Here is a 27,943-nt window from a genome sequence, read left to right on the forward strand (position 1 = left end):
CCTAAAACTGAAAGCCTTTATTAAGAATGATCACAGTTACATAGTTGTCTTATGAAGCATAACTAATGTTCTAGGAAATGGTAATAAAAATCTCTGGCGTAGGTTCAATCACCCGTGGACTCTGCCACAATGTCCCCAGTAGAAAGGACAGCAGCCTGGGTTCTGAACAATGGACAATATGAAGAGGATGTGGAAGAAGCTGAACAAAATCAAGATGAAGCCAAACATGCTGAGAAGGTAGAACCTAATTTGTCTTTGTTGACAAATGATAGGTGGTTTAAAATAAAACAAAACCTCTGGCCTGGGACTCATTGTGTAGCCCAGGCTTTTGTCTCTCCTTCTCATCTGTACGTTATAGGCCAGCAATGTCTCTGTATATAAGGACAGTGCATGTCATGCTAAGGAGGAGAAACATGATAGTTTTTAATGCAGATTGGCACTCTGACCCTTCTTTCTAATCACTTTAGGCAAATGTTGAGTATTTCAATAAACTCTAGTCTTGATGTTCACAATTTAGGTTAGACAGTCTATATCTTGGGAACAATCAATTTATATTTTAGTTGTTCTGTTGGGGATTTTGCCTTTCATGAATAAAGACTGCCTAACTGTACTGTAATTAAAAGATGTCTAGTATTTTGGAGGGTATGTTGGTTGGTTGGTTGGTTGGTTGGTTGGTTGGTTGGTTTCAAAGGCAGGATCTCACACATACACCCATGCTGGCCTCCACCTCTGGAGTTTAAGAGTATTGTTTTAAAGAAAAACAGAGTGGAAAAATTAAGCAATAACTTAACATCGCATTTAATTGACATTAGAAATTAACTTTTTTGTTAGAAAATCATAAATAATAATTATGTAGCCCAGTCTTTCAGAGCTGTCTTCAGCTTTCTACATTAACCATCAAAATTTAGAGCAGAGAAGTGGATAAGTAGTAGCTAGTTGTCCTTTCACCAATTAAATGAGATGTTCTTATGTAAGTTGCATTTTACAGAACACTACACACATGTGTCATGGTTTTACTAATGACTGTAAGTGGCCCATCCATAAAGAAGCTCATACTTCCCACCTTGCCTGAACAGCTTGACTTTTCATCGCACTAGCAACCTCATCCACGGGAACTTTCGTACATGAGAAGTGACTGGCTGAGTTACAGAATTTAGAGAAGGCTAGTGAGAAAGCAGACTCCAGCAGGTGGTACCAGGTCAGCCTCCGAACCCCACATCATGAAAATAGGGCAGGAGGCAATAGTAATCAGTCTAGAGAAGATGTGGGTACTTGTCATCGCTTATGACCTGAATACTTCACACTCTTAGAATTAGAGGGAAAGCAGTAATGGCCTACTCTGTCATGATACAGACTTAGCTAAGCTAGTGGCTTACAGAAAGGTTGCTTTACTCTGAGTTGTCTAAAGGGTGAGTTCTAGTGGAGTAAAGATAGTCTAATGAGCCCTAATGCCAGGAACCCTGCAGCACAAGTGACAACATGAAAGTCTTTTTCTCGTAGACAGCTAACTTTTAGCTTAAGTCATCTGTCAGGCCTCTTACTCTATAATCATTTTCCTTTTCTTCACATTCAGTACCACTACAGATTGGATGTGGCTTGCAACAGCTGGTAGATTAATGTGAAGAAAGGGACATAAATCTGTACAACTTACAATGCCAAATGTAATTTTAGACACGTGATAGTGTTTCCTGAACATTTATGCCAGCTAATACTTTTAAATAACCCGAGTAGCAGCAAGGGCATGGCAGGTCAGAAAGCGTCTACCATGTCACGTGGGGTTCTCTGACTAGAAAGTCTGTCAGTAACTTCCAAAGACCCTTTTCATTCCTGTCATTTGTGCCTCTTCCTCTTTGCCAGTATGAACAAGAAATCAGCAAACTGAAGGAGCGCCTGCGAGTGTCCAGCCGGAGGCTCGAGGAGTATGAGCGCAGGCTGCTGGTGCAGGAGCAGCAGATGCAGAAGCTGCTGCTGGAGTACAAGGCGCGGCTGGAGGACAGTGAGGAGCGGCTGCGCAGGCAGCAGGAGGAGAAGGACAGCCAGATGAAAAGCATCATCAGCAGGTTAGAAGACCACCTGGGAGCCGACTGGCTCTAGTTAGGTATAAAGAGGTGGGGGCGACCCAAATACTTTCGAAAGAGTAGCCAAAACCCAGTTTTCTCATACATGTGTATGTATATATTTTGTGGTACTCAGTACAGATGTAATGACTGTGTCTCTCATGTATTAAACCAGATATGCTTAACAGGAGTATAAGGTAGGCTTTTGGTTTTTTTTGTTTTTTTTTGTTTTTTGTTTTTTTTGAGACAGGGTTTCTCTGTGTAGCCTTGGCTGTCCTGGACTTACTTTGTAGACCAAGTTGGCCTTGAATTTAGCAGTCCGCCTGCCTCTGCCTCCAGAGTGCTGGGATTAAAGGTGTGCACCACCACACTCAGCTTACGCTTTTTTTCTTTAACCATAACAATATTAGAAGGAGGGGAAAACTAGAAATTTACTTTGGAGTTTTAGGTGAAAATTGGGTTTTCAAAATCTATAATATCTAAGATTTAACTCAGTTTTCCTAGATAAGCAAAAACAAAGCAAGAAGTCTTAGTGGATGTCATTAGGGCCAGAGGACCCAAAAGTACCATAGATGCCAAAAAAGGAGAGTAAAGAAGAAATCCATTTGGCTGTATTTGCAGAGTACTTCTCTAAGCACTTTGTAAATAGTATTTTATTTGATCTCCATCTGGTCTCTGAAACAGATATTATTATCATTTATTTACAGATAGAGAGACTGGCAACAGTTGTACACCACGGTAACATAGGCAGTGGAGACCTAGGATTTGAGTCAGGCACCGGACTCCAGACTCAACCCCTAGCTGTGGTGTTGCCATATCCTCTGGACAAAGTAGGGAGGAACAGAAAAGAGGTTGCTGTTTGGTAGCCTGGAAATATGTGCCTTACCTCATACTGAGAGCATGGGGTTAGAACTGCGGAGCTCTGCATAAGTGGGCTGAGATGGAGGAGAAAATGAGATCTATTAGAATGCCCTGTAGGAAGCATAGCTGTGCAAGGGAAGAGACTGTCAGATGGTAGCTACCTCTAACTTGAGCGTAATGGTAGATGCTTTGTAGCCAGGCCCCTCCTTCTAATACGCTTGCCCGTAATAATTCCCACATTCAGGAGGTAGAGATGGGAGTACCACAAGTTGAAGGCCAGTATCAGCTACATAGCAAGCTTAAGGCCAGCCTGGGCTAGGTGAGGTACACCCTCAATAGTAAATAACTTAAAGTTTTTCGTTTGTTGTTTTTGTTCATCTGCTATTTTAAGATGTTTGCTAAGGGGGTGATCTGATAGTAAAATGATGGTTACTAGAATACTATTCTCAAGAGCATATAGTGTGATGGAACCCAGCCACAGGTAAAAGATTCAACCCAGGATGTCTTCTTTCAAGGAAAAAAGGAGAGGGGGAGAAAAAAAGAAAAAGTTATCGCAATAAAAGAGGGCTTCTGCTGGGAACCACAGGTGTTAAGTTTTTCACTCTGTATTGTCTAGCCCTGTCTTTGAAAATATTGATACCTCCTTCCTACCACATTCTAGGCTAATGGCTGTGGAAGAGGAACTAAAGAAGGATCATGCTGAGATGCAAGCAGTTATTGATGCAAAACAGAAAATAATTGATGCACAGGTAAGCAGGTCCTGGACTTAGTAGAAAGCACTTGTTTTTTAGTTGCTGACATTTTGAGTTTTTCATCCTTGCAAATGGCAAATCAGTAGAAAAGTTGACAATGAAAGTTTCTTGCCATTATCCTTTGAATATTAAATGAGTTTCCATATGACTAACATATGATGGCACAGCATTAATATTAGAGTGTGAAGAATTGTTTATTTAGTGTATGTGATGAAGTTGGCTTCCTTTATTATAGACAGGAGGACATTCTTGAAGAGGGTAACTAGAAAAGTATACGGCATGTATTTGGCTTGTGACCTCCACTGACCATGGCTTGGCTGTGTTCTTCACGGTCTTGTCAATCACGCCCCCTGCCACTGACACTTAGTCCCCGGAAAGGAATTGTAGAAGAAAGATAAGGCTGTAGAAGAAAGATGGCTTTACTTGTTACTCTTTTGGTTCAGGGTTTGGCATTGCTGCATGGGATGTGCTTGGCTGCCCTTTTCTGCTGGTGCTGTGCTTAGAGAGCCTCTTTGGATAAAACTTTATTTTTAAAATGTTGGTGAAATTAGAACCTAGGCTTGTGTTCATGATAACCTACACCTAGGGATGATGGCCTCCACGAGCCCGTCACAAGGACACACCAGCGATGAGAGCAAAATCTAGCATGTAGGAAACGCTTCCAATTCCTTGTTGCTTTATCACTGTAGAGTATGATTTATTTCTTATATGAAAATAAATTGCACAGGGCAATTATAGTTTTGATAGTGGTCCATCTAAGCACATGGAGTGTATCACTCTCTGGGGACAAGTAGCCAAGTTTGCATTTCTCCTCTTTGCGCTATGAAATAATAATGGGAACACTCTACTTCTTAGTTTATACTGGAGCCCCCATATTCCTACACATGCACTTTAACAGTCAGGTTTCCTGATGAGGTCAGTGTAAGGTTGAGTTTATTTTTCACACTGGAGCATAGCCATGGGAAGAATGCTTCACAGGCTTTGTCCGTCTTGCATCTCACTACAATTAGAAGCTAGTTGTGAGCTATGAAGCTTTCTCACGTGCATGGCTCCCAAAATATTTTAGACTCAAATTCTGGATATTTGACCTCTTTTGGGCAAAATAAATAAATATATGCTATAATCGCTTTACTTGCCCTTTTTATTTTTATTTTTTATTCTTTCTAAGTATCCCTAAGTTGAGTGAGAGAAAAATAGTAGCGCCAAGGACATCGTGTTATATTATTATCATATTTTAAAAATGATTCCATAAGCTTAGGAGAAACAATGTAGAAAGAAAGCAATTTTTTCAAGAAAACTAGTGCTGAAAAGTCGCTCTCTGACTTCTCAGTACAACAGTGTGACGCAGCATGAGCTTTACTAGTGATCACACAGAGAGATGTTGGTGCTAAGACAGTGCAGGTCACAGCCAGTGTAACACAGACACATCTTAAGCAGAGGGAACTTCCCAGCAACACCGTGTGCTGCGTAAATGCTGGCGACAGAACATCACTAACTTATAGGAAACTTTTACTACATCTGTCCCTGGTTTTGATGTGAGTATAAGGCAGAAGTTGTGGTCACTAAAGGTGAAATCCAGGAAGGGAATTTGATTGACTAGGGGTCAAAAGTTCTCAGAGCTAGAAGAAACAGGATCCTCGGAGCTCAGTCTGGCAATGGCAGTTTGGTTTTCTAATGGCTTGGTTCCCTGCACTGTTTCAATGGAACCAAGGCACCTCCTATAAACCAACCAATGGCTTCCACTGACAACTCACCCATAAAGACCACTCTCAACTAATGGGTCAGACCATGCTGGGGTTGGTTAGATGTAATATGTTTCCCACTGATGCATAGGCTTTATTATATTATAAATTCCTCTATGAAGGCTAATATACTTTCCTAAAGAATACTCAAGACAGTCCAGTGGATCACACTTGAAAACCACTGCACATAGCACAGCACAAATCGCAAGTACCAAAGACAGCTCCAGATCTAATAGTGTCTTCAAAGGCGCATTCTCAATCCAAGCTATTGGCTTACGGTCCACAGAATCACAGAACAGCAAAAGACTGTACATACTTATGTATTCTTTGTATTGAATGACTTTTCATCAGATTCTTTTCTGTAGAAGCAAATCTTACCTTTTGAGTGGTTGTTGGAGCAGAATAGCCTTCTTGACTTCATTTCTTAAATGAAGATGTGTTTGGAAATAATAGTCTACCTAGGGGGTATCCCATAATTTTATATTCCTGGCATTGTCTCAGTGCCAGTAGTAGTGAGAAATATTTCTAAAATGGGAACAAGTTACTTTCTTGTGCTAGGATTAATTTCTAGCACTTACCAGAACACTTAACACTCAGGTACCCCGGAACGGTTTTCATCTCTCTCGGCAGCCCCCTGCTCCTTGTTGGGGAGCTCAGCTTCTCCCTCTCCTTGAGTCACCTCATGCTGCAAAGCGCAGGCTTACCTCAGTCCCTTCCTAGAAGAACTGCAAAAGGATGAGTGACAGACCAGCCCAAGCCTCACAGCTCAGACCTGGGTCACAATGATGGCACCAAGGAATCTTTACATACATAATATGTATCAAACCATAAAATGTGGCACCGCTCGCCCCCAAGCTTGAGGTCTTGCAACTCCTAGATATCTCTTCATGTGACTAGATGGAGAACAGAGAGGAGCTTCTTCCTATGAGAAACAAAGCAGCTGCCTAGTTAACTATTGCAAGTGATATCTCCACTGTGTTAAATTACAGGTCATAAATGGAAATGAGATTATTCAAACAGGCAAGTAAACCCTGTCCGTTCTCTAGCTGAGCAGTTCCCAGCCCTGGCCAGTGCACTGGCCTCCTACACATTCCAGCTCCTGGCACTCCCAGGTTGAGTCCTTCCTGTCAGGCATGATAGCTTGCTTTGTGTTCTAATCCAAGCAGAATCAAATGTCATAGCAACTTTGGTCAACTGAACTCTACTCTTAGAAGATCCAGTTTCCTGTTTGAGGTTGCTTTTTATTTTGGGTTTTTTTTATTGTTATTATGTTTTTCTTTTTATTTCTGCTTTATTTTAAGAGTTGGCAGTGGTGGAAACAACTACAAAGGGAATTTCTCTGCTTAGAAACTTTCAGGTGTCTAGTAAGGGAGGTGATTATTTGTAGGCAATATATAATTACAATCTTTCTCAGGCCTTTTTTTTCCCCTCTAAGATTCAATTAATTAGATTTGGGGGTAGGGTCGGGGTTTGCCTTGTTTTTGTGAATGCTTGATTATTATGAACCCCTAGAATGCTATGTTCCTTAGTATTGGGACATTATCATTTGTCCCAATACTGAAGTAGCTTTCCTTGCCTAGTCTAAAAAATTACCAGTTATGATACAACCTTTCACTTATATAATACACAAGACATGTAATACAAAAAATGAAACAGATATTTATTTTTAAAATTAAATTATCATTTATTCTGCTTAGAGGTTATTCCTTACTATGAGGAAGGGCATTATATTTGAAATCTACCTCTTGTTTTTTAGCCTGTCCTTATTGCCTTTGAAAAGACCTGTATTGGTTCTCCCACTAAATTTCACTAGCTATAATTTTAAAGTAATTACTATTTTTTAAAAGCATTGCAAATCTTTCTTTGAATTTTTCCTGTTCTTAAAATAGTCACATTCGTTTTGTTTTGTTTTGTTTTTTGTTTTTTGAGACAGGGTTTCTTTCTGTAGCCCTGTCTGCCCTGGAGCTCTCACTCTGTAGACCAGGCTGGCCTAAAAATCACAGAGATCCACCTGCCTCTGTTTCCTGAGTGCTGAGATTAAAGGCGTCCGCCATCATCACTACTCACGCCTAGCGACAAGTCACCTTAAAAAATAATCCTAGATAGTAAGTGGATAGTTAGTAATACTGATTCTGTATGTCTTACCACCTAGGTTTACACCAGAGGACAGGGATCGTCTTAAGGAATAAAAAGAGCAATAGTTGGGTTGTTTCTGTTTTTTCATACATTGAACCTGAGGCCACCAACCCCTACTGCCAGAAAGACCACTTCCTATTCCCAGCAAAGTGAAAGATGATAAAGGCAAGCATTGCTTGATGCTGCAGTCAGCTATGGCTTTACCTCGACTTCACCCAGGACCGTCACTAGGCGTGCTCCTGACAGCGTGTGTTCCAGCAGAGCAGTGCCAGGTCCCCATCCATGTGGAGCTGCTCCTTTCATAGCAGGAGCCACAGCAAGCGTCAGCTCTTGTCGCTCTCTGAACCTTATCATGACTAAACCTTGTCACACATCTCCCTGGAAAACTCAGAAACTCCCAAGAAAGAGAGCTTCATTTGATGTTAGGGTTAAGCCTTGTGGGCTATTTTCTTCTCAATTCATGAGCATAGGTCAGGATTGCCTTTCTCTGTCATTATTTTCTAAAACATAGGTACTTCATGTTTGTTGGGGAAAATCCTAGGGTGGTTTAAAGATGGAAGTCTCTCCTAATTTTTGTGAGACTGATAGTGTTTTATCCTACCTCAAAACATTTTTGTCCCTCCTTCCCTCTCTGGTGGACATGTGAATATTCAACAACCCATAGTTCCGAAATATTGTCTCAAAAGCATTGCTTTATTTTGTGTTGAAACTCAAGAGTAAAACGAAAGCAGTGCCCTTATGGGGCGGCTTTCCTGGAGTAACTGAGCTGGAATGGGTCTAGGAGCCTGTGTTCTCTGTCTGTTCTCATGTGTTATGTTATAGCACCCCTTTCAGCCACATCCCCCTCCCCATATTCAAACAACTCCTTGGTCTGAGCTTCTGGCTGCTCTTATCTCCTCTTGCTCTTGCATCCTCACCTTGTTGGTGACTCTAAACTGTCACTACGTATTGTTTTAATTTGGAGCACAATGTGAATTCTTTCCAGATGTAACTGTTATGCCTCTTTGGGAGGTGAGTCCCATGGATCACGTGCACTTCTCTTCTGTGAAATGAAACCTCTGGTGCTTCTTTCTTTGCCACCTAATTTCCGTGTTTCAGTTTTGACAAAAGCACTTACTTCATAAAGGCAGCTTGACTCATGGTATCATTTACATAAGACAGCATAGTAATGCCTCAACATATTGTTGATAATAAGTCCTGTTATGCAGAAATGAAAAAAAAAAGAGAGAGAGATTAAGGGGAGAGGGAGCTGAGCCTAACCAATGTGCAGAAAGAGGCAGAGACGTTCCATTTGTTTGGGGAGCACCATGTGTACTGTGCTGTGAAAGAAAGTACTGGACTATTCATTCAGTAAAGAAAGAAAGTGGCTTCCTCCATGCAACCCGAATAAAGCCATGATTGGTGTGTTGTAGGAAAAGCGGATCGTGTCTCTGGATTCAGCCAACACGAGACTGATGAGTGCGCTGACGCAAGTGAAGGAGCGCTACAGCATGCAGGTCCGCAATGGCATCTCCCCCACCAACCCCACCAAGCTTTCCATCACGGAGAATGGTGAATTCAAAAACAGCAGCTGCTGATGGCCGTTGTCAATACAGACTGTGGCAGGAGACAGAAGGAAGTTGCCCAGCTCTGCTGTCCCAGCCCTTTAACCCTCCAGGTTTACAGAATGTTGCTTCAAATGGCAGTGTGGTGAGAAACTCTTAAATGAAGAAAGGAACCTTGTCTTTCAGGGCATAAAGCAAAGACTTCCAAGGTCAATGCCTTCCCTCTATGTGTGTCTATGTACATAGGGAAATTAGTTCTGGGCCGTGTACAGAAATATCACTGTAATATACCAAAAGGAAGTTAATAATGTAGATTACCTTTTTAATTATTACTATTTTATTATTGTTTCTGTTGTTGAAAGCACTGCAGTTGTTAGTGGAGGAAAAGTAGGAGCCAGTGTGAGTGAGAAATGAGCCTGTTGGTTCAGTAGGTAGAGACTACGTATTGGATAGGAGCACATGGAGTGCAATAAGACCTTTTCAGAATGACTTTTTTTTTTTCTGGGATTCATCTGCCAGTTTAAAAGCCCCACCCTGGATCCATAAAAAACAGTAATTTATGCCACTGCTCAACTGAGGTGGTTCTGTCAGAGAGTAATCTGATTTGGAGAGTCGCCATTTCAGAGAACACAGATAAAAGTGGTGGATTATACCAAAACTGGACTAGGAATGATTTCTTTTGAACTCCTGTCAATATGTTTATTTCTTCCATCTACAGCCGATGGGAGTTTCCTGTTTTAGATATGAGACTTTGATTTTTACTCCTGCTTTTTTTTAACTGCTCTTTAGGATTGACAGAATAAGTATTTGTATCTCCGTCTACCATCTTCACTTTCACATGTCCACTGCCCTTTCCTCCCGTGCCGGGAGCAGTCAGCACCAACAGGGCTTCCTCTCCACTGGAGAGTTATTCAAGTATGCCACTAATAAGCCATCTGAATAAACACCCTTTCTTCAACACAGAAAAGGGCTAACTACAACAGAGCAGCAGTCTCTGAATATTTCCCACGAAAATTTTTCTTCCTATTTGTCAGTTGTGTTTTTCCTTGGGATAAAGATTTTATCCACTATACTAGAAAATCTGGGAAGGGCAATTTCATCACCAGCTTCCTCTTTCTGTTTATCCTCTCCATAAAATTTGGGAAGCTATCTAAAAATGGAAGCATCTCCCTTAAAAATGATGGTTAATCTTTTTTAGAGTGTGAGGATGGCGCCTTCCAGTTGTTATTCCTCATTTATGGTAGACTCAGCAGCAATGACCCAGCTTGTCATTAATGACTTTAATAGAAGAACAGAAAATCCATGCTTTTCTCTAGAGTGTGACATGTCATCTGCAATGCAGGCTTGATTACCAGAGGTATGGAAAGTTAGCTGCAGGTTAAACAAATACTATATATACATATATATATATATGTAAGTATATATACATATATTCACACATATGTACATATAATGTGCACATCAAAAATGTTCATACCTTCTATGCTCTCAGATAGACAGAGATAAACGTTTAAAGGGTCTTGAATCTCTTTAAGCAAGATTTACACAGTTTTATGTTGAGAAAAAAAAACAGCATTTCTCAAATAAGTTAATGTTTTGTTTTGTTTTTTAAGTTATAAATTTTAAGAATTTTTTTAAGCAAAGGATGTGAGGGGAGACATAACGGAGCCGTATGCATGGAGTCTGTGTTTCTGACTTATAAGGAAACAGGAGAACATGTATAGTGCCCTACTTGTTTGAAGCCCAGGCGAAGATGCCAAGCCCTCCTCCCACCAAGTCCCAGGCATGCCCGCCAAGGCTCGCGTGCTCCTCAGCCACCTCCCCAGAGCCCTCAACCTATAAAGGCTTTCTTCACAGTCACACTGAAAACTGGGGCATCCCACTGTCCTTAGACTGCAAGCTCTACTGACCCTTAGCAAACATCGTACAGTTCTTATCTCTTCCTTCCAAGCTGAGGTCACATTGTGCTTAAAATTACTTCCTACGAGAGAAGGTTCTTGATTCTGCAGTAATGCCCTGTATTGAGTGAGAGGGGAGTGTAAGCGTAGATCTCTTCATGTTTGTAGCTTAGCAGTGTTTCCTTCATTCTTAAACCCTTCAGTTTTGCCACAGAGAACCTAGTCAAATAATTAGTCTCAGGGGTCTGAAGTATACAGTGTAGGGAACATTTTGCTTTGATATTGATATTGAGAAGATCTTCATGTGCTGGTTGCAGATTACAGAAAGTTGATCAAATACATGTATTGATGAATGTGGTTTAACTTGTTAGCATTTTGGGAATGCTCTCTAGCATTCTTAGAGAGTGTGTCTGCATTGCAAGATTGAATATCCAAAACATTTGGACATATTATGAAGCCCTCTAGCCATTGTATTATCATGAATGAAGAGAAAAAAGTAAAATAATAACAAAAGTAAGAGAATTAGAAGTTGAAAGTTCAGCATTGTTGCCAGATACTAAGTCTTGGATTATCCTTTGAACCTACTCATCTTTTTAGCCTATCAGAAAGATTATTCTGAGCTGGGGCATAGCTCAGTTGGCAGAGTGTGCCAGCCTAGCATACCAGAGGCCCTGGGTTCAAACCCCAGCACAGCATGAACTCCAGGGATGGGAGCAGGAGGATCAGGAGCTCCAGGTCATCCTCTGCCTCAGAAGATTCCTGGCCAACCTGAGCTACTTGAGATCCTGTCTCAAAATGTTAACAAAGTATTTTTGGAATATTTCTTTAGAGAATGTTGCAATCCTATGAAGTTTATTTTTAATTTTTTGAGTTTAGAAGAGAACAGCAGCAAGTATTTTATATGGTGTTTCTTTACCTCAAGTAGGTTTCTTTTACCCTGAACAAAAATTGTTTTGTTTTGCTGTGAGGAAATATATGATTTTTTAAAAGCTGATGGGTTAAAAGAGCTTCATCTTGCAATCCCTGTTCTTGTCAACACTTCAGCAATTCTCGGATGACCATAGACCAGGGTTGGGTGGGACGTGGTATTCAGGTAAAGTGCTTGCAAAGCTTTTATCCAGGTAAGTGGGCTTGACCACTACCAAGGACAATGTCATAGGACCAGGAAAGGGGTTTCCTGTTTCCCTCTTGTATCACTCACTGGAGCAATAAAATTTCCAGAATAGCAAAAAGTTACATTCCCGTGAGACTAGCATTACTTGAGCGCCTGTTCCTGTGTGCTGCTTGGTCTGGGCACTTATGTGGATGGAACGTGAGGCAATTGGCTACCACAGCTTCTCTGGCTTTTTCATTTAGTTCAGGTGTTGTCACTGGTCTGCTTCTGTCCTCTGCCATGGTGTTGGACAGCAAAGAAAATGGGAGCACTTCTAAGACTACTTTAAGTAAACATTGAGTGTAGGCAGTGGGGCTGAACAGGATTGCAGATAGAGTTTTTCCTTTCTATGTGTTGCGGCTCTCCAGAGCTCCAGCTCCCACTGTGTCCTCAGGAACAGCGCTTTGGGAGCAGGTATTTTGTGGATTTTGTTTTTTCCTTTTGTTTTGTCTTGTATTTTAAGTTCCAGAGGACACCTGCCATCGAGTGGGTTTGCATTAATGTTCGCTCTGCTTCCACCCAGGTTTAGTTCTGGTTCCTCAGGGTTATGTCAGTCTATATCCTCATTCTGTAGACTGGCTGAGCCCCAGGCTGAACCACAGACTACCCAGGTCACTGGCAAACTCAGCAACTCCAGAGTCCAGGCCACAGCTTTACTTCATTCTCAGCTACTTTGGGGGCCACCTTCTGCTACAGATTGAGCAAGTTCAAGGGGGCATTCTTTTCTATATCCCTTGGCTTTTTCAAGTCAGCAGTAATGAACCCCCCTCCTTGCCTCAGCAGTAAAAAGTCACCTTCCCACCTCATATCTAGGATGCCTTCTTACATTGTTGTTGTTGTTGTTGTTAATTTATGCTTTTTTGTTTTGGTTTTTCAAGACAGTATTTCTTAGTGTAGCCCTGGCTGTTCTGGAACCTACTCTGTAGACCAGACTGGACTTGAACTCAGATCCACCTGCCTCTGCCTCCCAAGTACTAAGTACTGGGATTAAAAGTGTGGACCACTACCACCTGACCATACTTGTTTCTTGAAAGCAAGTAATGTTGACATTTCAAGCACTTTTTTTGGTTTTTTGAGACAGGGTTTTTCTGTGTAGCCCTGGCTGTCCTGGATTCACTTTGTAGACCAGGCTGGCTTCAGACTCAGAGAGATCTGCCTGGAAGTTTCAAGTTCTTAAGTACAAGCCCATGTTATGTTTGAATACTTATGGTTTCTAGAACATTCTCTTGTCACTGACCCATCTAGGAAAGTTTTTGAGCTTTGAAAGGACAAGGGTGATGAAATTTGCATGAGAAAGAATAAATTTCTTTCAGAAAGATCCCAAGGAAGACACATGATCTACTGCTCTTGGCTGCTCCAAAGTTCAAAGGAACAAGTGCAGTTGTATCCCCTGGCTCCTCCTAAGACATCTGTGTGGAGAGGCAGCTCATGACCAGCATGTGCATGCCCACAGGGCATCCCTTAAAAATAATATCCACCTCATACGCCATAGTTCCCTTGAGGTTTTAGTTTTGTTTCGTTGGTTTTTAGAGTTTATAACATCCTATTCTCTTTAAAATGTACTATATGTGTTATATGTATATATAAGTTAAGGTGACTTGAGCTCGGCTTGGCATAGGCTTGAGCACTAGGTATCATTGTTGGTTGTGCAGAACATAAGAGCAGCCGGTGACCGTCACCATCTGAGAACAGAATACAGGAGTCTGGTTCCTCGGCAGTTAACGCTCAGGTGCTTGAGCAGCAGCCCAGCTAGCCTTGCTGAGTGCAACAAGCCACCCAAGGAGGGGACAGAGGGACTTTGACCCCGAGTTTCAACACACATTTTAATGTTCTGCTCTGTCATTTTTTTTATCAGACACCCTCATTATTCCCTAAGAAGTCTTGGAAATGAAAACCAGACTGAACTGTTGGTGCAGTGACATTTCCACAGCTGAGTTTTTGGGGTCTCCACCCTCTGTGTGTGGTGCAAGTATTTAAATATAAATAGCGTGGATATGTCATTTCCAAACCCTCAAGGGGAAACTATCAATTTCCAGTTTACTAAAGGGTTAAGTACTAGTTAACTCAATGACCACTATTCTGCAGAGAAGCTAACACAGTAGCAACAGTTGGGTTTGACTGGTGCTTGGCTATTTCTTAGCTGTATTAGATAACTCAAGCAGACAGCAGCGTATTTACCTGGGTCACACCTGGGAGGAACTAATCTTCCAAATCTGATTTTACTTTTCATCTCCAGGGCCTTAATAAGAGTGTGTTAATACACATGACTATTTTACAGATAGTTCAAAATAATTTATTTTTTATTTCAAGAAAGAGAAATTCACCTTAGGAAAACAAAACCCAAGATTTTATTTTATTTTTAAAGCCATATTTTTGTGCTTTGTAGCACTTAGATTGTTCCATATGTGATCCATATCTGCATTTCATTATCTGGGTTCTAAAAAAGATTTATTTTTGTTCTGTGAATAATTTTTGACGGTTCTTGTACATGTACAGATATAGATATGTTTGAGGTCTTTTATTGATATTCCTACAAAAATACAAATAAACTTTAACTTTAAACATTTCAGACTAAAGTTGCTACTATGTTTACATACATGTGGGCATTTAGGACACTGGAATGCTGGAATGTTGTTCTGAAGATACATTTTAGCATTGGGAACATCATGCCTTAGAATGTATGACTTACAGGTAAAATACTTAGGCACAGGACAAAGAACTGGCCCGGGCGTCTGTTGTATTATGTTAGTGCCCTAGAAAGGAAGCTTCTCCCAACTGGCCCAACTGTGCTTCTCCCATACGCCCCACACAGTGTGTTCTTAGGGTTTCTCTTGTTTGGGCCCGGGAGTTGTCCTTGTTTATCCTTCTCAAGGTGTGCTACCTTTAGCTTATCTTTCTCATTCTGTAAAAATCAAAAATGCAGGTTCACATGTCACTTTATTTTGTGCTAATGTAGGTCTATGCATCCAAGAATATTTTATTTCTAGTCTTGTGCTTCTAGGAATTTCAAAAAACAAAGAAACTAAACTAAAACTAAAGACAATCTAAAAGACTACTTTAAAAAGAACGTGAAAATTAATGGACGCCTGCTATTTTTTGTTCACTTCGAAGCCGACCCATTTCAGCGTGAATTCCTCATGACCTAATGTAAGCTTTAAGACTTCTTGGATCTGAAATATTAAAAAGAGAGAAGTAGGGCTGGGGCTATAGTTGAGTGGGATCCATAACCTAGTGCCACAAAAAGGAAAAGAGAGACCACCAGTGCTGCTTACGACTGTGCTTCACTTAGCTCTAAATAATATTTATCCTTTATGTACATTCATACCATTTTTTTTTCTTTGCCTTCCTTCACCTGTCTACATCTTATCAATAGCACCAAATTACTCATTGGTTCTCAGTCTTAACTGAACATCAGACTTGTTGGGTAAGTTTAAACACACACACACACACACACACACACACACACACACACACACACACACACACACACGGCTGCTCCCTGAGCTCCTTTACTCCATGTTGACCTCTGAACACTATGTGAGGTATCTGCAGCAGTGTCTTTTCACCACCATTCCTGAACTTTGGATACATTAGCTATAGGTGTTTTCTTGCCCTATATTTGGAATGTTAAATGCTGTTAAAACCCCACACATAACTTGTTGCTGTCAACCCATTTCTTTTATATCAGTGAGATAGGAAGTCTGTGGCACACTCGTCTCATAAAGTTTGTTTACCTTGACTTTGTTTTGGTTTTCTTTCCCATCGTACTAAGGACCAATCCTGAGGCTTCAGGACCATCCCACTCATGGAGCCAATGCATTCTCACAAGGCTAAGCAAGAGGTGGGATTTAACAATGTAAACCCAATTTCCTCATTGGCTCCAGTTGAATACATAAGATAGATGCTCTTCTAGTTTAGCATCTAAAGTTTCAGTCAGTGTAGCTCCAGAAAGCAAGGCCCAGGCCAGCACCAGAGAAAATACCTCCCACCTTAAGCAGTACGCAAAAACAGAAAACTCAAAATAGTTTCCCCTTGACCTTTGCAGCACTAGGGTTTGATTACTTGAAGGTTCGCTGAGGAACTCATCAGATGCTGGCTTGCATCCTTTGCACTTGTTGCTCTTTCAGTAGCAAATGCATCAGAGTCTCCCAAGTCCCCTCCCTCCCTTTAGCCAGCATGTACAAGAACGTGCACAGGCACACAACACTACTGACCTTCTAGAAACTTCATTTTGTGAAATTCTAGAAAGAATTACCTATGTGCTCTTTCTTTGGACATTTGAATAAGTTGCAAAGAGCTGCTAGATAAATGCCAGTGTCTTCTTACCTATAAAGTTAGGATTTGTGATAGATACATATCTAGGGATAGATGACCTATAGGGTACTTGAGCCCTTGAGAAATGTGCTCTCAGGTTATGTTCAGTTACCAGTTTAGTTATTATAGTTATAATGATAATAATAGATGATAATAATAGCTAATATTAAGTACCAGCTGTGTGCCAGACAGTTTGCATCATTTAGTTGTAATACCAACCATGTACATTTCTTGAGGAAATTGAGGTTCAGAAAGACTTGGGTATCTTGCTCAGGTTAAACAACAACAAAGTGGAAAGACAACACTTACACTCAGGTGCTTCTGACCATACTGTCCAGACTAAATGTAGAGCTCAGAAAAAAAAAAATGCTAGGGAAAAAAAAAAGCTCTAAAGTAATGGCAGCACGTAGTAGCCACCTGGAGCAGAACACAATGAGCTCAGTGTCCAAAGCTTGTTGTCCTTTGTGACTGGGGGCAGGTGGGTATGCATGCTGATGTGTGCCTATGCATGTGGAAGCCAGTGGTCAGGGTTGACTGTCTTCCTCACCAAACCTCCACCTTAGGAGCTCTCTTGCTGGCCAGGAGCCCACCCATTCAACTAGATTGGGCGATATGCTCCAAGGAACTGAGCAGTGAGGTTACAGGCATGCACCTCCACACCTGACTTTTTCACATGTGTTCTGGGGTCACACTCAGGTCCTCATGCTTGCATAGCAAGCGATTTGCCAACTGAGCCATCTCCTCAGCCCCAACTTCTTAAGATACTGGTTTGGACAACACTGCTTTGCATTACTTTAACCTGAGTGATCAAAATTCAGTAAACATCCCACCTCACTCAAAAGTTGATCTTTCATCTCTTCTGGATCCCTCAGTGTTGAGATGGTAAAATCTGCTTTCAAGATTCCAAAGGAGTACTCTGGAAAACAAAATGTCCCCTGCCTCAGAAGAATGTCACCCATTGCCACGTGAACTGTCCAGTTCTTGGAAGTTAGGGGTACCCATTGGATACCATAGGTGCTACATGGTAATGGAGGGTTTCAAAGAGAGAAAGAGGGAAATGGCTGAGCAAGACAATGCTTGGCCACAATTAACCCCACCCACCCAAAAGGAAGTTCTGTTTCACAGCAGTATCACCTCTTCCCACAGCCTGGGCACCCATCAGCAATCCCTTCCATCATCTCTGTGACCTTCTGTTCTCTGTTCATAAATCTGCTACACAGATGTCCTTGGTCATCTGTTCTTGCTGGAATTTTACCTTCCCTTAGGCTCCCTACCTCAGAAAACTCCCAAAGAAGTTCTCTTAATGACAAAAACTACAGCCTCGTGGTAGGACATGTATTTGTGCAGCTTTTGGTAGCTTACAGTGCTCCACTGCCTGAGTACCTTGTGTGCTCACAGCGACCATATGAGATAGGGTCATTTTTACCTTTGGAAGATAAGAAAGACTGCAGAACCTGGGGTCCCTCTACTTGGAGCAGTCACACAGCTTAAATGAGAGTCCATGTCTTCTCCCTTCCTAAACCTATTGCCTACATAAGATCTCATGGTATCGTTCCTAAGGCCTCCAAGTGCCCTGGGCTAGGAGTGACTGTCCATTTCTAAGTAGTGGGCTGTTAGATGGTGGGGTTGGCAGACAGAGGCAGTTACCTGATTCCGCTGCTACCGGTTTCTCGTTCGACACTGGGTACTTTGGTGAGCTTAAATGCTGGGCCTGAGTGGTAGTAGTTGTATCTCCTGTATGTGTGCCACCCTCTCTGCTGGTCATAGCTACAGGAAGGAAGAATAAAGGAGTTACTGTAATTGGAGCTAAGAGCCAAGGGGTTTGATACTGGTAAACTGGCTGTGAGCCCCAAGACAGTCAAGGGCAGCCCTGCTGTGCCCAGTTGCTTGCTCCTGCCAGCCTTTCACTTGTCCCACCCCTGCCCCTGCCACTTCTCCAGCATCAGGTTCTGTGGGGCTTGAGCAATAGCATGAGGTTTGATGTGAGCTCCAGGGTCCTTTTTTTAGTAGACCTTAGCCCAGGAAGCCCAGCACTCTGCATTACCAGGTGAGCTGCACAACCTCTGCCCATGGTACACAGAGCGGCCTTGATGCCTCCACCACAGCAACTCCCCAAGCCAAGTTTTAACCTCTTCTGGGCATACCCTGGGCACTCCCGCCAGAGGCCAGGAGTCCTCGGTTGCTCTCACCTTCAGTCCCCCAGTCCTGTGTTTTTCCTCCTGCAATTGCCCCATCTCCAAATAGGGACATATTCACATTACTTACAGGTCTACTACTGTAAATCATTTAAGAAAAAATACCATAGCCCCAGGAAAATCCAGCAATAACAGTTTGCTAGAGAATCTCTTTCCTAGGTTGAATTTATTTAAAATGCAAGGCCTACCTTATTCCTTAAAAGGCTGTAGTGTTTTGAGTGTGATATGACTGAAGAAGGCTTAAGCAGCCTTCTCTTGACTGACATTAGATCACTTCTAATTTTCAGTACAATCAGCAATGCTGGCAGGGTGCATGCGCACCTGCACAGAGTGTGCATGCATGTGTGTGTTTACTTTGAACTCGTATTCCCTTTATCAGTTTCCTAGGAAGGGACATGCCCATTTTAAAACACACACCTTGCCAGCTTGGCAGTACCAGTTGATAGCCTACAGTATTGGGCGTGTCTGTTCTTCCTGCATTCTCCTTATTACGGACTTTAAATCTTGGTCAAACTGTTGTTAGGCGAAGAAATACATTTTAAAATAAAACATAAGCTGATTTTTAAAGTCGCACTTATGCCTGTGGTTTCATGAACAGAACCAAGAGTTCTGCAGTGTGTCTTTGCTGGTGTGTGCTGACTAGTTTCACTTGTGGCTAATGTAGATCTGGTCTTCATGGCGCGCCTCACTCGGGCTGTTCTTTCCTGGTGGGCCTTCTCCTCACCAGCCCACTTTTCCTCACCCAAAGGCTTACACATCTCTTTAATGACTGAACAAATTGGTAGGATTGAGAAACACAAAATACTCATAAGCATAGTGTTACAAACTGCCTTCTGATCTTTTTTTTTAGCCTGTGGTCCATGCTTCCTCTCACTGTGAATATTGTGATAATGCATGCTGAGTCCGGCTGCTTCCTTTTAGCATCCTAAGGCAAGCATGGCCCCAGGTCACCAGCCGCTTCTAGTAACTACACATCTGAGCGTTTGGCTCATTTTCTGAAACCTCCTCCTTGGTCCTGTTGACTGCAGGTTCAAGTCCTTCAGAATTTGGCCACAGTCCTTCTTTTCCCTCATCCCTGCTACTCCTTCCTCCAAAATGTAACCTGTATGCTAACCACATTAGCCTGCTTAGCCATCCCAGAGAAACCTAACCGTTTGACATGTCTGACCATCCTGGTCTTTCAGCAAGGAAGAATGTCCAGATTTTACCGCCATGATACTCATACCTCTTTCCAAAGAATGAGCCACATTCCACCCTTGGTTTACACTTCACACTCACAAGCTGTCCCATTTGTCTCTGTCCTCATCAGATTGCCTCTGTCTAAAAGCAGGAGGCAAGGCCTGCTCACCCTGGTTGAAACACACAGTATCTACAGGAAAGGCAGGTTGTTGCATGAGACAGGGCTCACAGCATGGAAAAAAAGGAAGTCCAAACCACCCCTGCCTGGGAGAGTCTGTAATACTCAGTTCATAGCTGATCAGCACATGTAATGACATGAGAATGAGCCTTATGTACCTACTAAAGTAAGCACACTGAATGTCACTACTGAGTTGCGATTAAGATGGTAATGACAGCATTTACTGTCTGCCGGAACCAGGAGTTGAGAGGTACTATATCACACTGATGTTGTCTTTGTTTTAGACATGAGAGAAATGAAATTCGATAAGGTTAAGAAAGTTATGGAGACAGATGAGTTCGTTCATTTCTGTGGTCCCAGCAGTTAGGAGGTTTAGACAAGAGGATTGCAATGAGTTGGAGGCCAGGCTGAGCTATACAGTGAGCCTTTATCTCAAAGAGAATAGAGAGGGAGGGAGGGAGGGAACTGGTTGTCTGAGGCTGTGCACAGTCAATTACAGAGGCACCATTCCAATTTTGACTGTCGGACTTCAGCTCCTACAGGCAGATTCTCCTAAATCTTCCTGCCTTCCCCATCTCTAGCCTACTTGATAAGGGAATGGGCTCATGAGCTGACGCTGGCCAGACAGGATTCCCTGTAGAGAGGCTTGCAATGCTGCCCTTGTCTAGCCATGTGATTCCTGAACTCGGCCCTACACTCTGCAACTTGGTGTCTGGCTGATGATGTCCCAGAGGAACTCGTGGAAAGGGGTACCCGCCCCCTACTGAAGTGTATAAGCACCTGCAGCAGTTCCTGTCAGGCTCCCAGCTGGCTCAGTGCTGGCATCAGGGCTCCAGGCTGCAGAAGCATGGTGCCCATCTCTTTGAATCTGTGCTGGCCTCGCTGAGACCAGTGCCTCCATATCATTTTCTTTAGTCTCTACAAAGCAAGACAGACCCTCCGAGCTGTGAGACAGGCTGAACAAGGAAGACACGGAGAATATTGCCAACATGGAAATAGCTGAAACATTGTGAGTGGAGCTGAGCCAGAGGCTTGTGGCTTCCTCCCCTACAGCCTTGAACCCACTCTGGGTTACAGGGACCCCTGGTTCTGCATGTTCTGCAGTACCATCGACATTGGTAATCTGGGGTCACAAGCCATTTGTGGTGAACTGATCCACTTTCTTGAGACACAGGACCAGTGTGGCCTAGTGTCAAGGGTACAAAATTCAAAGAATAGCTCTGAGCAATGGCTGTGGGCCCTTCCCCAAGAACAGAAAGACTGTCTCAGGATACAAGATCCAAGTATGGACTTTCCTTCCAGAACTAAGTTACTTTCCAAGGTCCAAGGACACGCTCTGAGGAGTTAGCAGTGGTGTGTTGGGCCCTTCTCCCAGAACCAAACTGCTTCCTGGGTGCTCAGAGTCTGAAGACAAAAGCTATGAGCAGTGATGACCAGTGGACCCGTGAGCCCTTCTCAAACCAATGTACCTTCTGAAGGCGCAGGGGTTGCCAGAGGACTTACTGGAACCACTCCTTGAGGTTGGAGGGAGGTGAGGCCTGTGGTGGTGGTGGTGGTGGTGGTGGGTGTGGGCGTGCTGGTATCACAGACGCTGAATCCACAGGTGCCCGAGCTGACCACAATTGGTTCATGACTCACTCGCTGTGGGATCCAGGTTCCTGAACCCAGTTCTCGGGAGGCATCTATGGGGCCAGTGCTTGTCCCTGTAACAAGAAACAAGACTTAATGTGGGATACGCTGGACACAGGACCTTTTTCAAGGAAGGCCCTAGTGCAGATCAGGAACTCCTACTATCCCAAGTGGGGCAGATCAGCGAAGATCATAGCTTCAGGCCCTCATTTCTCTGCCATGCTGAAGGCAGACTGAGCAGAGAGAGCCTTCTGAACCTCTTTGGGTCAACCTAAGTAAGCCTGAGACAAATGGATAGAAGCCAGGTTAGACCTTAACAGGAAAACAGAAAACAGTTTTTTAACCCAGATTTGAACCAAGCTGCCTTCACGAGCTCCCAGCGATGACATCACCACACAAGCCCACTAGCAGTTCTTCTTTCCTGCCATCCCCCACCCAACCTCCTCTTCCTTCTAAAACCACTCCAGAAATCCTTCTGCTATTACAGTGGCTGGTTGATTCCTGTTCTCTGTTTCGCTTTCATGCCTTTGACATTGCTAAAATACCAGCCTTTATCTGTCTGGCTGTGAGCTCTATCAGAATGCACCCTGCCTTTGTTCTGCTTTGGGGTCTTCTTGGTTGTATTTGTTGCCCATTGTTGGATCTTGGTCATCTCCTCTACCTTATAATAACCACGTCACAGAACCTCAAGAGCTCATCCCTCTCTCACAGCAGAGGGACACACTCTTGGCACTGTGATGGATCTCCTTTGTTGTACTTACTTTCTCTGGATGCTGAACTTCCAAGGCCTCTCTGGTGACTGTTCCCCCTAGGAGCACCACATCTGTCCCTTTGTGTCGTGGGCCTTTTTTTCCTGCACTTAGGAGACTACACCGCCTCTCTTGGGCATCCTGGTTCTACAGCTTCAAGTTCAGAAGCCCACAAAGCAGGAAGTTTGTGGTAAACCAATTCCTCCTTTCCCTACCCTTGGTTTGTCAAGAGTATGAGGAGGAGCAGAAAGCCTCACTGGTGTAAGCAGTAATGGGCTGCCACACAGTCAGCATACCTCATCTCTGTTCGCTTACTAGCACTTCAGGGAGGGCCACTCACATGGGCTCCACCCTCCATTGCTGTGTGTAGACCAACCATTTTCCCTAGTTTCCTAGGCCCAGATGACCCCAGACAGAGCCAAGAACAGACTCAGAGTACCTGTGTTTGGACTAGAGGTTGTCTTTGTAGTAACTTGTGAGGGGTGAGTCACTTTGAGGGAGGAATTATCAATGAGTAGAGGCATCTCTGCTGACTCCCGATGTCCAATGGAGGGGTCTGTGAGGAAACAGTGACTATAAGGGCAGGCTATCATACCAACCCCATGAGAAGTCACAACACACACAATGTCAGTCACCCTCCACCATAGCAAACACCCCCCCAGGAGACCCAGTTACTGCACACTGTATAAATCACTGCATAGGCCTCCCACCTTTAGTCTTCACAATAGCACATCAAGGAATGTTTATTTGTTCTACAGATAGCAGACAAGATTGTCTTCAAATCCAAAATAAAAAGAAAACCCCAAATTGGCAAATCCAGAGACGTAAAATCTATTTTGGTTGCCAGGAGGGAAAGTAGGGCATGACTGAGTAGATCAGAACTTTTGAGGGCGATGAATATGTCATTAAATTGGACAGTGGTAATGGCTGAACAAGCATGCAAACAGTAAAAACCTCTGAATTGTACATGTTAGATGGTTGTCTTAAGGTGTGTGGATTCTCTCTCAACAAAGGTACAACAGAGGAGGGAGGCTGAAAGCAAAGGGCAAGATGGGAGGTCTGTCACTGAGGAGGCACGTATTGCACAAGATCCAGAGTGCCCCTGTTGCCCTCAAGTTCATAGTGACCATAGCTGCTACCACTTAGGGGGCTGCTCTATGTCAAGATCTCCACTGCCTCTCAGCCTTCAGCCAACCCCTCAATCTCAGTTTGTGAAGCATGTTTTCCAGGTGAGGAAAAGGGAATCCAGATTCTGCCTGTCTTCTAGGAAGTAGTGAAGTCTACCTGATGCTAAAGTACAGGCTCATGGCTATCAGTATGTTGACTAAGTGTTGTTGCTAACTGCTGACGAAATAAGGCTGCATGGACTTCATCCCATCCTTTGAAGAGCCCCAGGATTTAAGAACTACAACTCCCTCATAAGGTTTTTAAAATATTAGTCTCAAGTTAAAAGACTGTTGTAGATTTCTGTTACCCTTAACGCCTCCAAGTACTTGCTTACGTCTATCCTAAGTACCACCCACTGTCTAATAAACTTATTATACCCTCAAGGAGCCAAGTGGACGCTCACATACCACAGAAGCAGATGAAAGGTTTCAGCTCATAGCAATGATGTGCATAAATCTGAGGCAGGTTATTTGCAAAGGCGCGGAGCCCTGCACACAGTCCTTGACCAAATATAGGCATATTCTGTAGCCACTCGGGGATGCTGGAACCCAAATCACTAGACCAGATCAGATTATTGATCTTTGCATTGAAGTAGAGGCCAATCCAGGCATCGACGTCCTTTGTGATGGGCTGGAGGGCTTCTTTGTCTTTGTCACTCACTCTCTGAAGATCAGCCAGGTCTGTGTAGTGGTTTCGACAGTAGGTCAGAGCCGAGAGCCATGACACGGTTTGTTCAATCCGAATGAAGGTCTGTCCACTAATCTTGACCTCAGCTGGAGGCAAAGAATACAGAGACACAGGCCTGAGATCCAAGTTCCCATGCAGCCCAGTCTTCATTGCCTAAGGAAAGAGCTGGTTTGACCTGGATCCTCAAGGTTAGATTTTTATCAAAACCACCATTTTGTGGGGACATTGAAGAATGAGTGAAATATCAGAGCAGCAGCTGCTCTGCTTACAGCTCTTCTTAGAGCTATGTGATTTTTATAAGCTCAATTTACATTTCAAATGCTTCATCTGTCCAATAGAAATAGTACCTAAGGTTAGGATTACATAAAACCACACATTAGGAATTTTAGAGTTAGTCTGAGGGAGAGAGGCGGGGGGGGGGGGCAGGAAGGAAGGAGGGAGGGGGAGAGAGAGAGAGAAAGAGAGAGAGAATATGAATATGAATGGACCTCCAAGGAGCCAACTGCATCCACTCAAATGTGGTGGGCCAAAAGCAGAGCAGGCTGATCGCAGCAGATCTGCTTCTCATGAGCTCAGGCAGATAAGACAGTAGCTACATACACACACACACACACACACACACACACACACACACACACACACACACATACGCACACGCACGCACACACACACCCTCCTTTCTCACTCCTGGATTGCTTCAGGTCCCAAAGGCAAGCTCTGCCCCCCCCCCCAGAAGCCCCTTTAAGCCCATGCTTCTCTGGTTTCTATCAAATGAAGTCTTAGAAAGGACCACTGCAGCTGTGATCCTGGGTATTTGGGTAAAGAAAAGGCTGTTTGCAGAATCTGCACTCACATCCTAGTCAAACAGGAGCCCTCCCCTACTCTCTGGCCTGTACCTGCTCACCTCAGCCCATTGAGGCTTGCCTGTTTCCCTGTCTAAATGGAGTTCTTCGTATTCAATTGAGCACTTGTGCATGATACATGAAGGTACGAAGATAATTTGCAGACATTAGTTCTCTCTCTTCACACTGTGGGTCCCAGTGATGGAAGTGAGGTCATCAGGCTTGGCAGCAAACACCTTTACCCACTCACTGAGCTGTCTCTCCGACCCCAAGACTAATCTTTTAAAATTATTCTATATTATACCCCTAGCATGTAGCAGCCTTGACCTGTGCCCTTGGCCTGCATCACTTCTTGGTATTAACTGTCATCCTGAGAAATAGCTATTATTAATCTTATTTCATAGCTTGGGTAGAAGAGGTAATAGTTCACCCCAAATTCAGTTCAAGATGAGATTGAAGCGCAGGTCTGCCTGCCTTAGAAGCCCTTGCCGTTTCACTCCACGTTCAGCAACACTCAGAACGTGCTCTGAATGTTTGACTATTTATCATAGAATTTTTCTGTATCAGATGAGAAGAAACTTTCCTTTTAAATATCAGGGCAGTATTGTCCAAGAGACAGAAATCTTGAGAGAAATACTCCTCTTTAGGCAGAGATCAAGGACCCACTTTTTCCCCAACTCCTGACCCCCAAAGGAAGACCCAGGTGGCAGGATTGCAACCGGTTACACACTTATGAGACCTGGAGCTAGTTACCTCTGTGCTTTTCAGGCATTGCCCCATCAGCTCCTGGGTTTCAGCCCAGGGACCCCAAAGCCAAACAGGAGATGAGGCAGAAGAAGCAGAAGCAGAGGGAATCATAGAGATCCACACCATGCATACTGGTCCAGGGAGATGGGGAGATGAGAGCAAAACAAGCCAAGATCCCAGGAAAGAGAAGGCGAAGCCAGGTGTGTTACCTTCCTCTGGAAGAGTGGTCAGGTCCTTGAGAGAAGACACCAAAGACATGCGGTGTCCTACAGCAGGGTCTGTAAAACAGAAGCCGACTTCAAATTATGGGGTAGAGTGAGAACTGCTCCCGAACCACCAGGTTGAAGCCAAATGAAGTTCAAAGGTAGGCCAAGTTATCCTTTTTTTTTCTGTAAATATAGATTAAGCACCTATTGTATGCCTGCTGCCACTCCCTAGGAAAATGGTAGAAATAACACAAGCAGAGTCTTTCATTTAAGGAGAATATGAACCACATAGTCCCAAGAGAATGAGGACACTGGCCAAATGCAGAAAAGAGTTGTGTGGTGGGTTGGGGGCAGAAATAAGTCAATATACTGCAGCTAGAGAAAGAGCTAAGCAACGAGGCCAAAGAGACCAGCCAGGACATTCTATGAAAAGAATGTTGCTCCAAGTGTTTTGAAGGTCTGCTGAGCATATAGGAAGGAGGTTATCCGGTGCCTGTTAAAATTCAGACAACACACAGCAGTGGCCACAGGGCAGACTGGGAGAAGAGGGTGGTTATTTGGCCCCATGCACTCACAATGGGCCTGCAGAACTGGAGAGAACTGCGTCATGGTGTCGGAGTATGTTGTGGTTGAGTTCTAAGACCAAGAGGGAAGCAGGAGGAAATCCATCATACACACCTCCGGGTTTTGCAGGGATTCCTCCCAGACCCACTGGCCACCCTGTAGCATGGAACTGTGCTGAGCCTCGGCTGGCCAAGAAAGGCAGAGGTTGCCGCTTCTACCAGGAAACTGCAGTTGTGTCCACAGCCACACTTCTGTGTGACCTCCCAGCACCAATAAGACAAGCGCGAGAACAATGACAGTACAAGTGTGGCCTCCAAGGGGCAGATGGAATAGGTGGAACACAAAGATGGGGTGATGCCCGGCAGCCAGCGCCATGGTGTGCTGATGGCAGATCTCTAGTAACTGTCTGGAGTTGGTCCTGCCCACAACTTAGCAAGTAGCAAAAGGTCTTGTGGAACAAGTGTTCTGCTATCTACCACCCCCAGGAAGACAATAGACCATACCCTGTGCGTCATGAGATAAAAGCTGGAGCTGTGCTCTCATTTCTGCATAGGTAAATGGGCCCTCCCCCCATCTTTCCTATTTCCTTCCTTGCTCAGATCTTTACTTGGCAGGTGGCAAAGACATACTGGAACATTCCGGATTTCATTTTCATCTATCCTTATTTATACCCAGTTCTTCAGTGAGGTCTTGGGGATAGATAACGGAAGTCTACAAACTAAGGTCACAGAGAAGAAATGAGGAAATGATAGAAGGTGAGAGCGTGTCATAGGTGTCCCCCCAAGACATACACTGTCTCTTCCTCTCCCCACTCTCCAAAATAGTCCTAAAGAGAAGCGAACAGGCCCAGAATATTAATGTGAACAAACCATAATAGCAAATGAAGGGCTTCTGCTCTGTGCAGGAGGCAGCCCCCAGGGCAGGGACACTGAACCGTGAATACAGAGTAGCACAGATGCCATCCTGGAAGGTAGGCAGCACACTCCATGTTGGGGTGGTAAAGATGGAGCCACTAGACCAGCTCAGGCCAGAGATTTGCACATCATAGAAGAGGCCAATCCACGCTCGAGTACTTCTGGTGTAGGAGTAGACCACCATGATGCTCGTTGGACTGTTGAGGCTCTGCAGGTCAGCGAGGTCAGTGTAATGCTCCTGGCAGTACCACATGGCCTCTTTCCAGGTCCGAGGCTCCTCCACCCGGTGGAAGGTCTTGCTGCTGCTCATCAGTTGTAGGGCTGGGGCAGGAGAAGCGACGTGACTATCCAACCTCGCTTCACCCTTGTCCCCAAGGGATTTCAGCCATACCATGGTAGGTGTCTCCTTTTCCAATATACCCCTTACTT

General features: G+C 43.7%; 2 protein-coding genes across 10 annotated transcripts in view; one reads left to right on the plus strand and one right to left on the minus strand.

Annotated features, from left to right (window-relative positions):
• The window catches only part of RASAL2 (RAS protein activator like 2), a 261,261-nt gene extending 249,039 nt beyond the window's left edge, over window positions 1–12,222 (plus strand). For 5 of the 9 annotated variants that reach the window (XM_084789182.1, XM_084789184.1, XM_084789187.1 and 2 more), the window contains 5 exons: window positions 103–237; window positions 1,858–2,060; window positions 3,580–3,667; window positions 6,402–6,432; window positions 8,961–12,222. In XM_084789182.1, coding sequence (XP_084645308.1) covers window positions 103–237; window positions 1,858–2,060; window positions 3,580–3,667; window positions 6,402–6,432; window positions 8,961–9,103 — 600 coding nt within the window. In that variant the 3' untranslated portion in view covers window positions 9,104–12,222. The remainder of the gene's footprint in view (window positions 1–102; window positions 238–1,857; window positions 2,061–3,579; window positions 3,668–6,401; window positions 6,433–8,960) is intronic. The other 4 variants (XM_084789183.1, XM_084789185.1, XM_084789189.1 and 1 more) reach the window with 1 other exon arrangement.
• A 2,570-nt stretch (window positions 12,223–14,792) lies between these two features.
• Window positions 14,793–27,908, minus strand: CLEC20A (C-type lectin domain containing 20A; the record flags this gene model as incomplete). Its single annotated transcript, XM_084797650.1, has 7 exons — window positions 14,793–15,313; window positions 17,288–17,474; window positions 18,105–18,224; window positions 21,117–21,195; window positions 23,962–24,394; window positions 26,715–27,028; window positions 27,470–27,908. 7 exons carry the CDS (start codon window positions 27,906–27,908, stop codon window positions 15,233–15,235), a joined length of 1,653 nt encoding a protein of 550 aa, XP_084653776.1. The 3' UTR covers window positions 14,793–15,232.
• Between the last annotated feature and the right edge of the window lie 35 nt (window positions 27,909–27,943).

This window comes from Acomys minous, assembly GCF_964271855.1.
Source record: "Acomys minous genome assembly, chromosome: 1".
NCBI classification, from domain to species: domain Eukaryota; kingdom Metazoa; phylum Chordata; class Mammalia; order Rodentia; family Muridae; genus Acomys; species Acomys minous.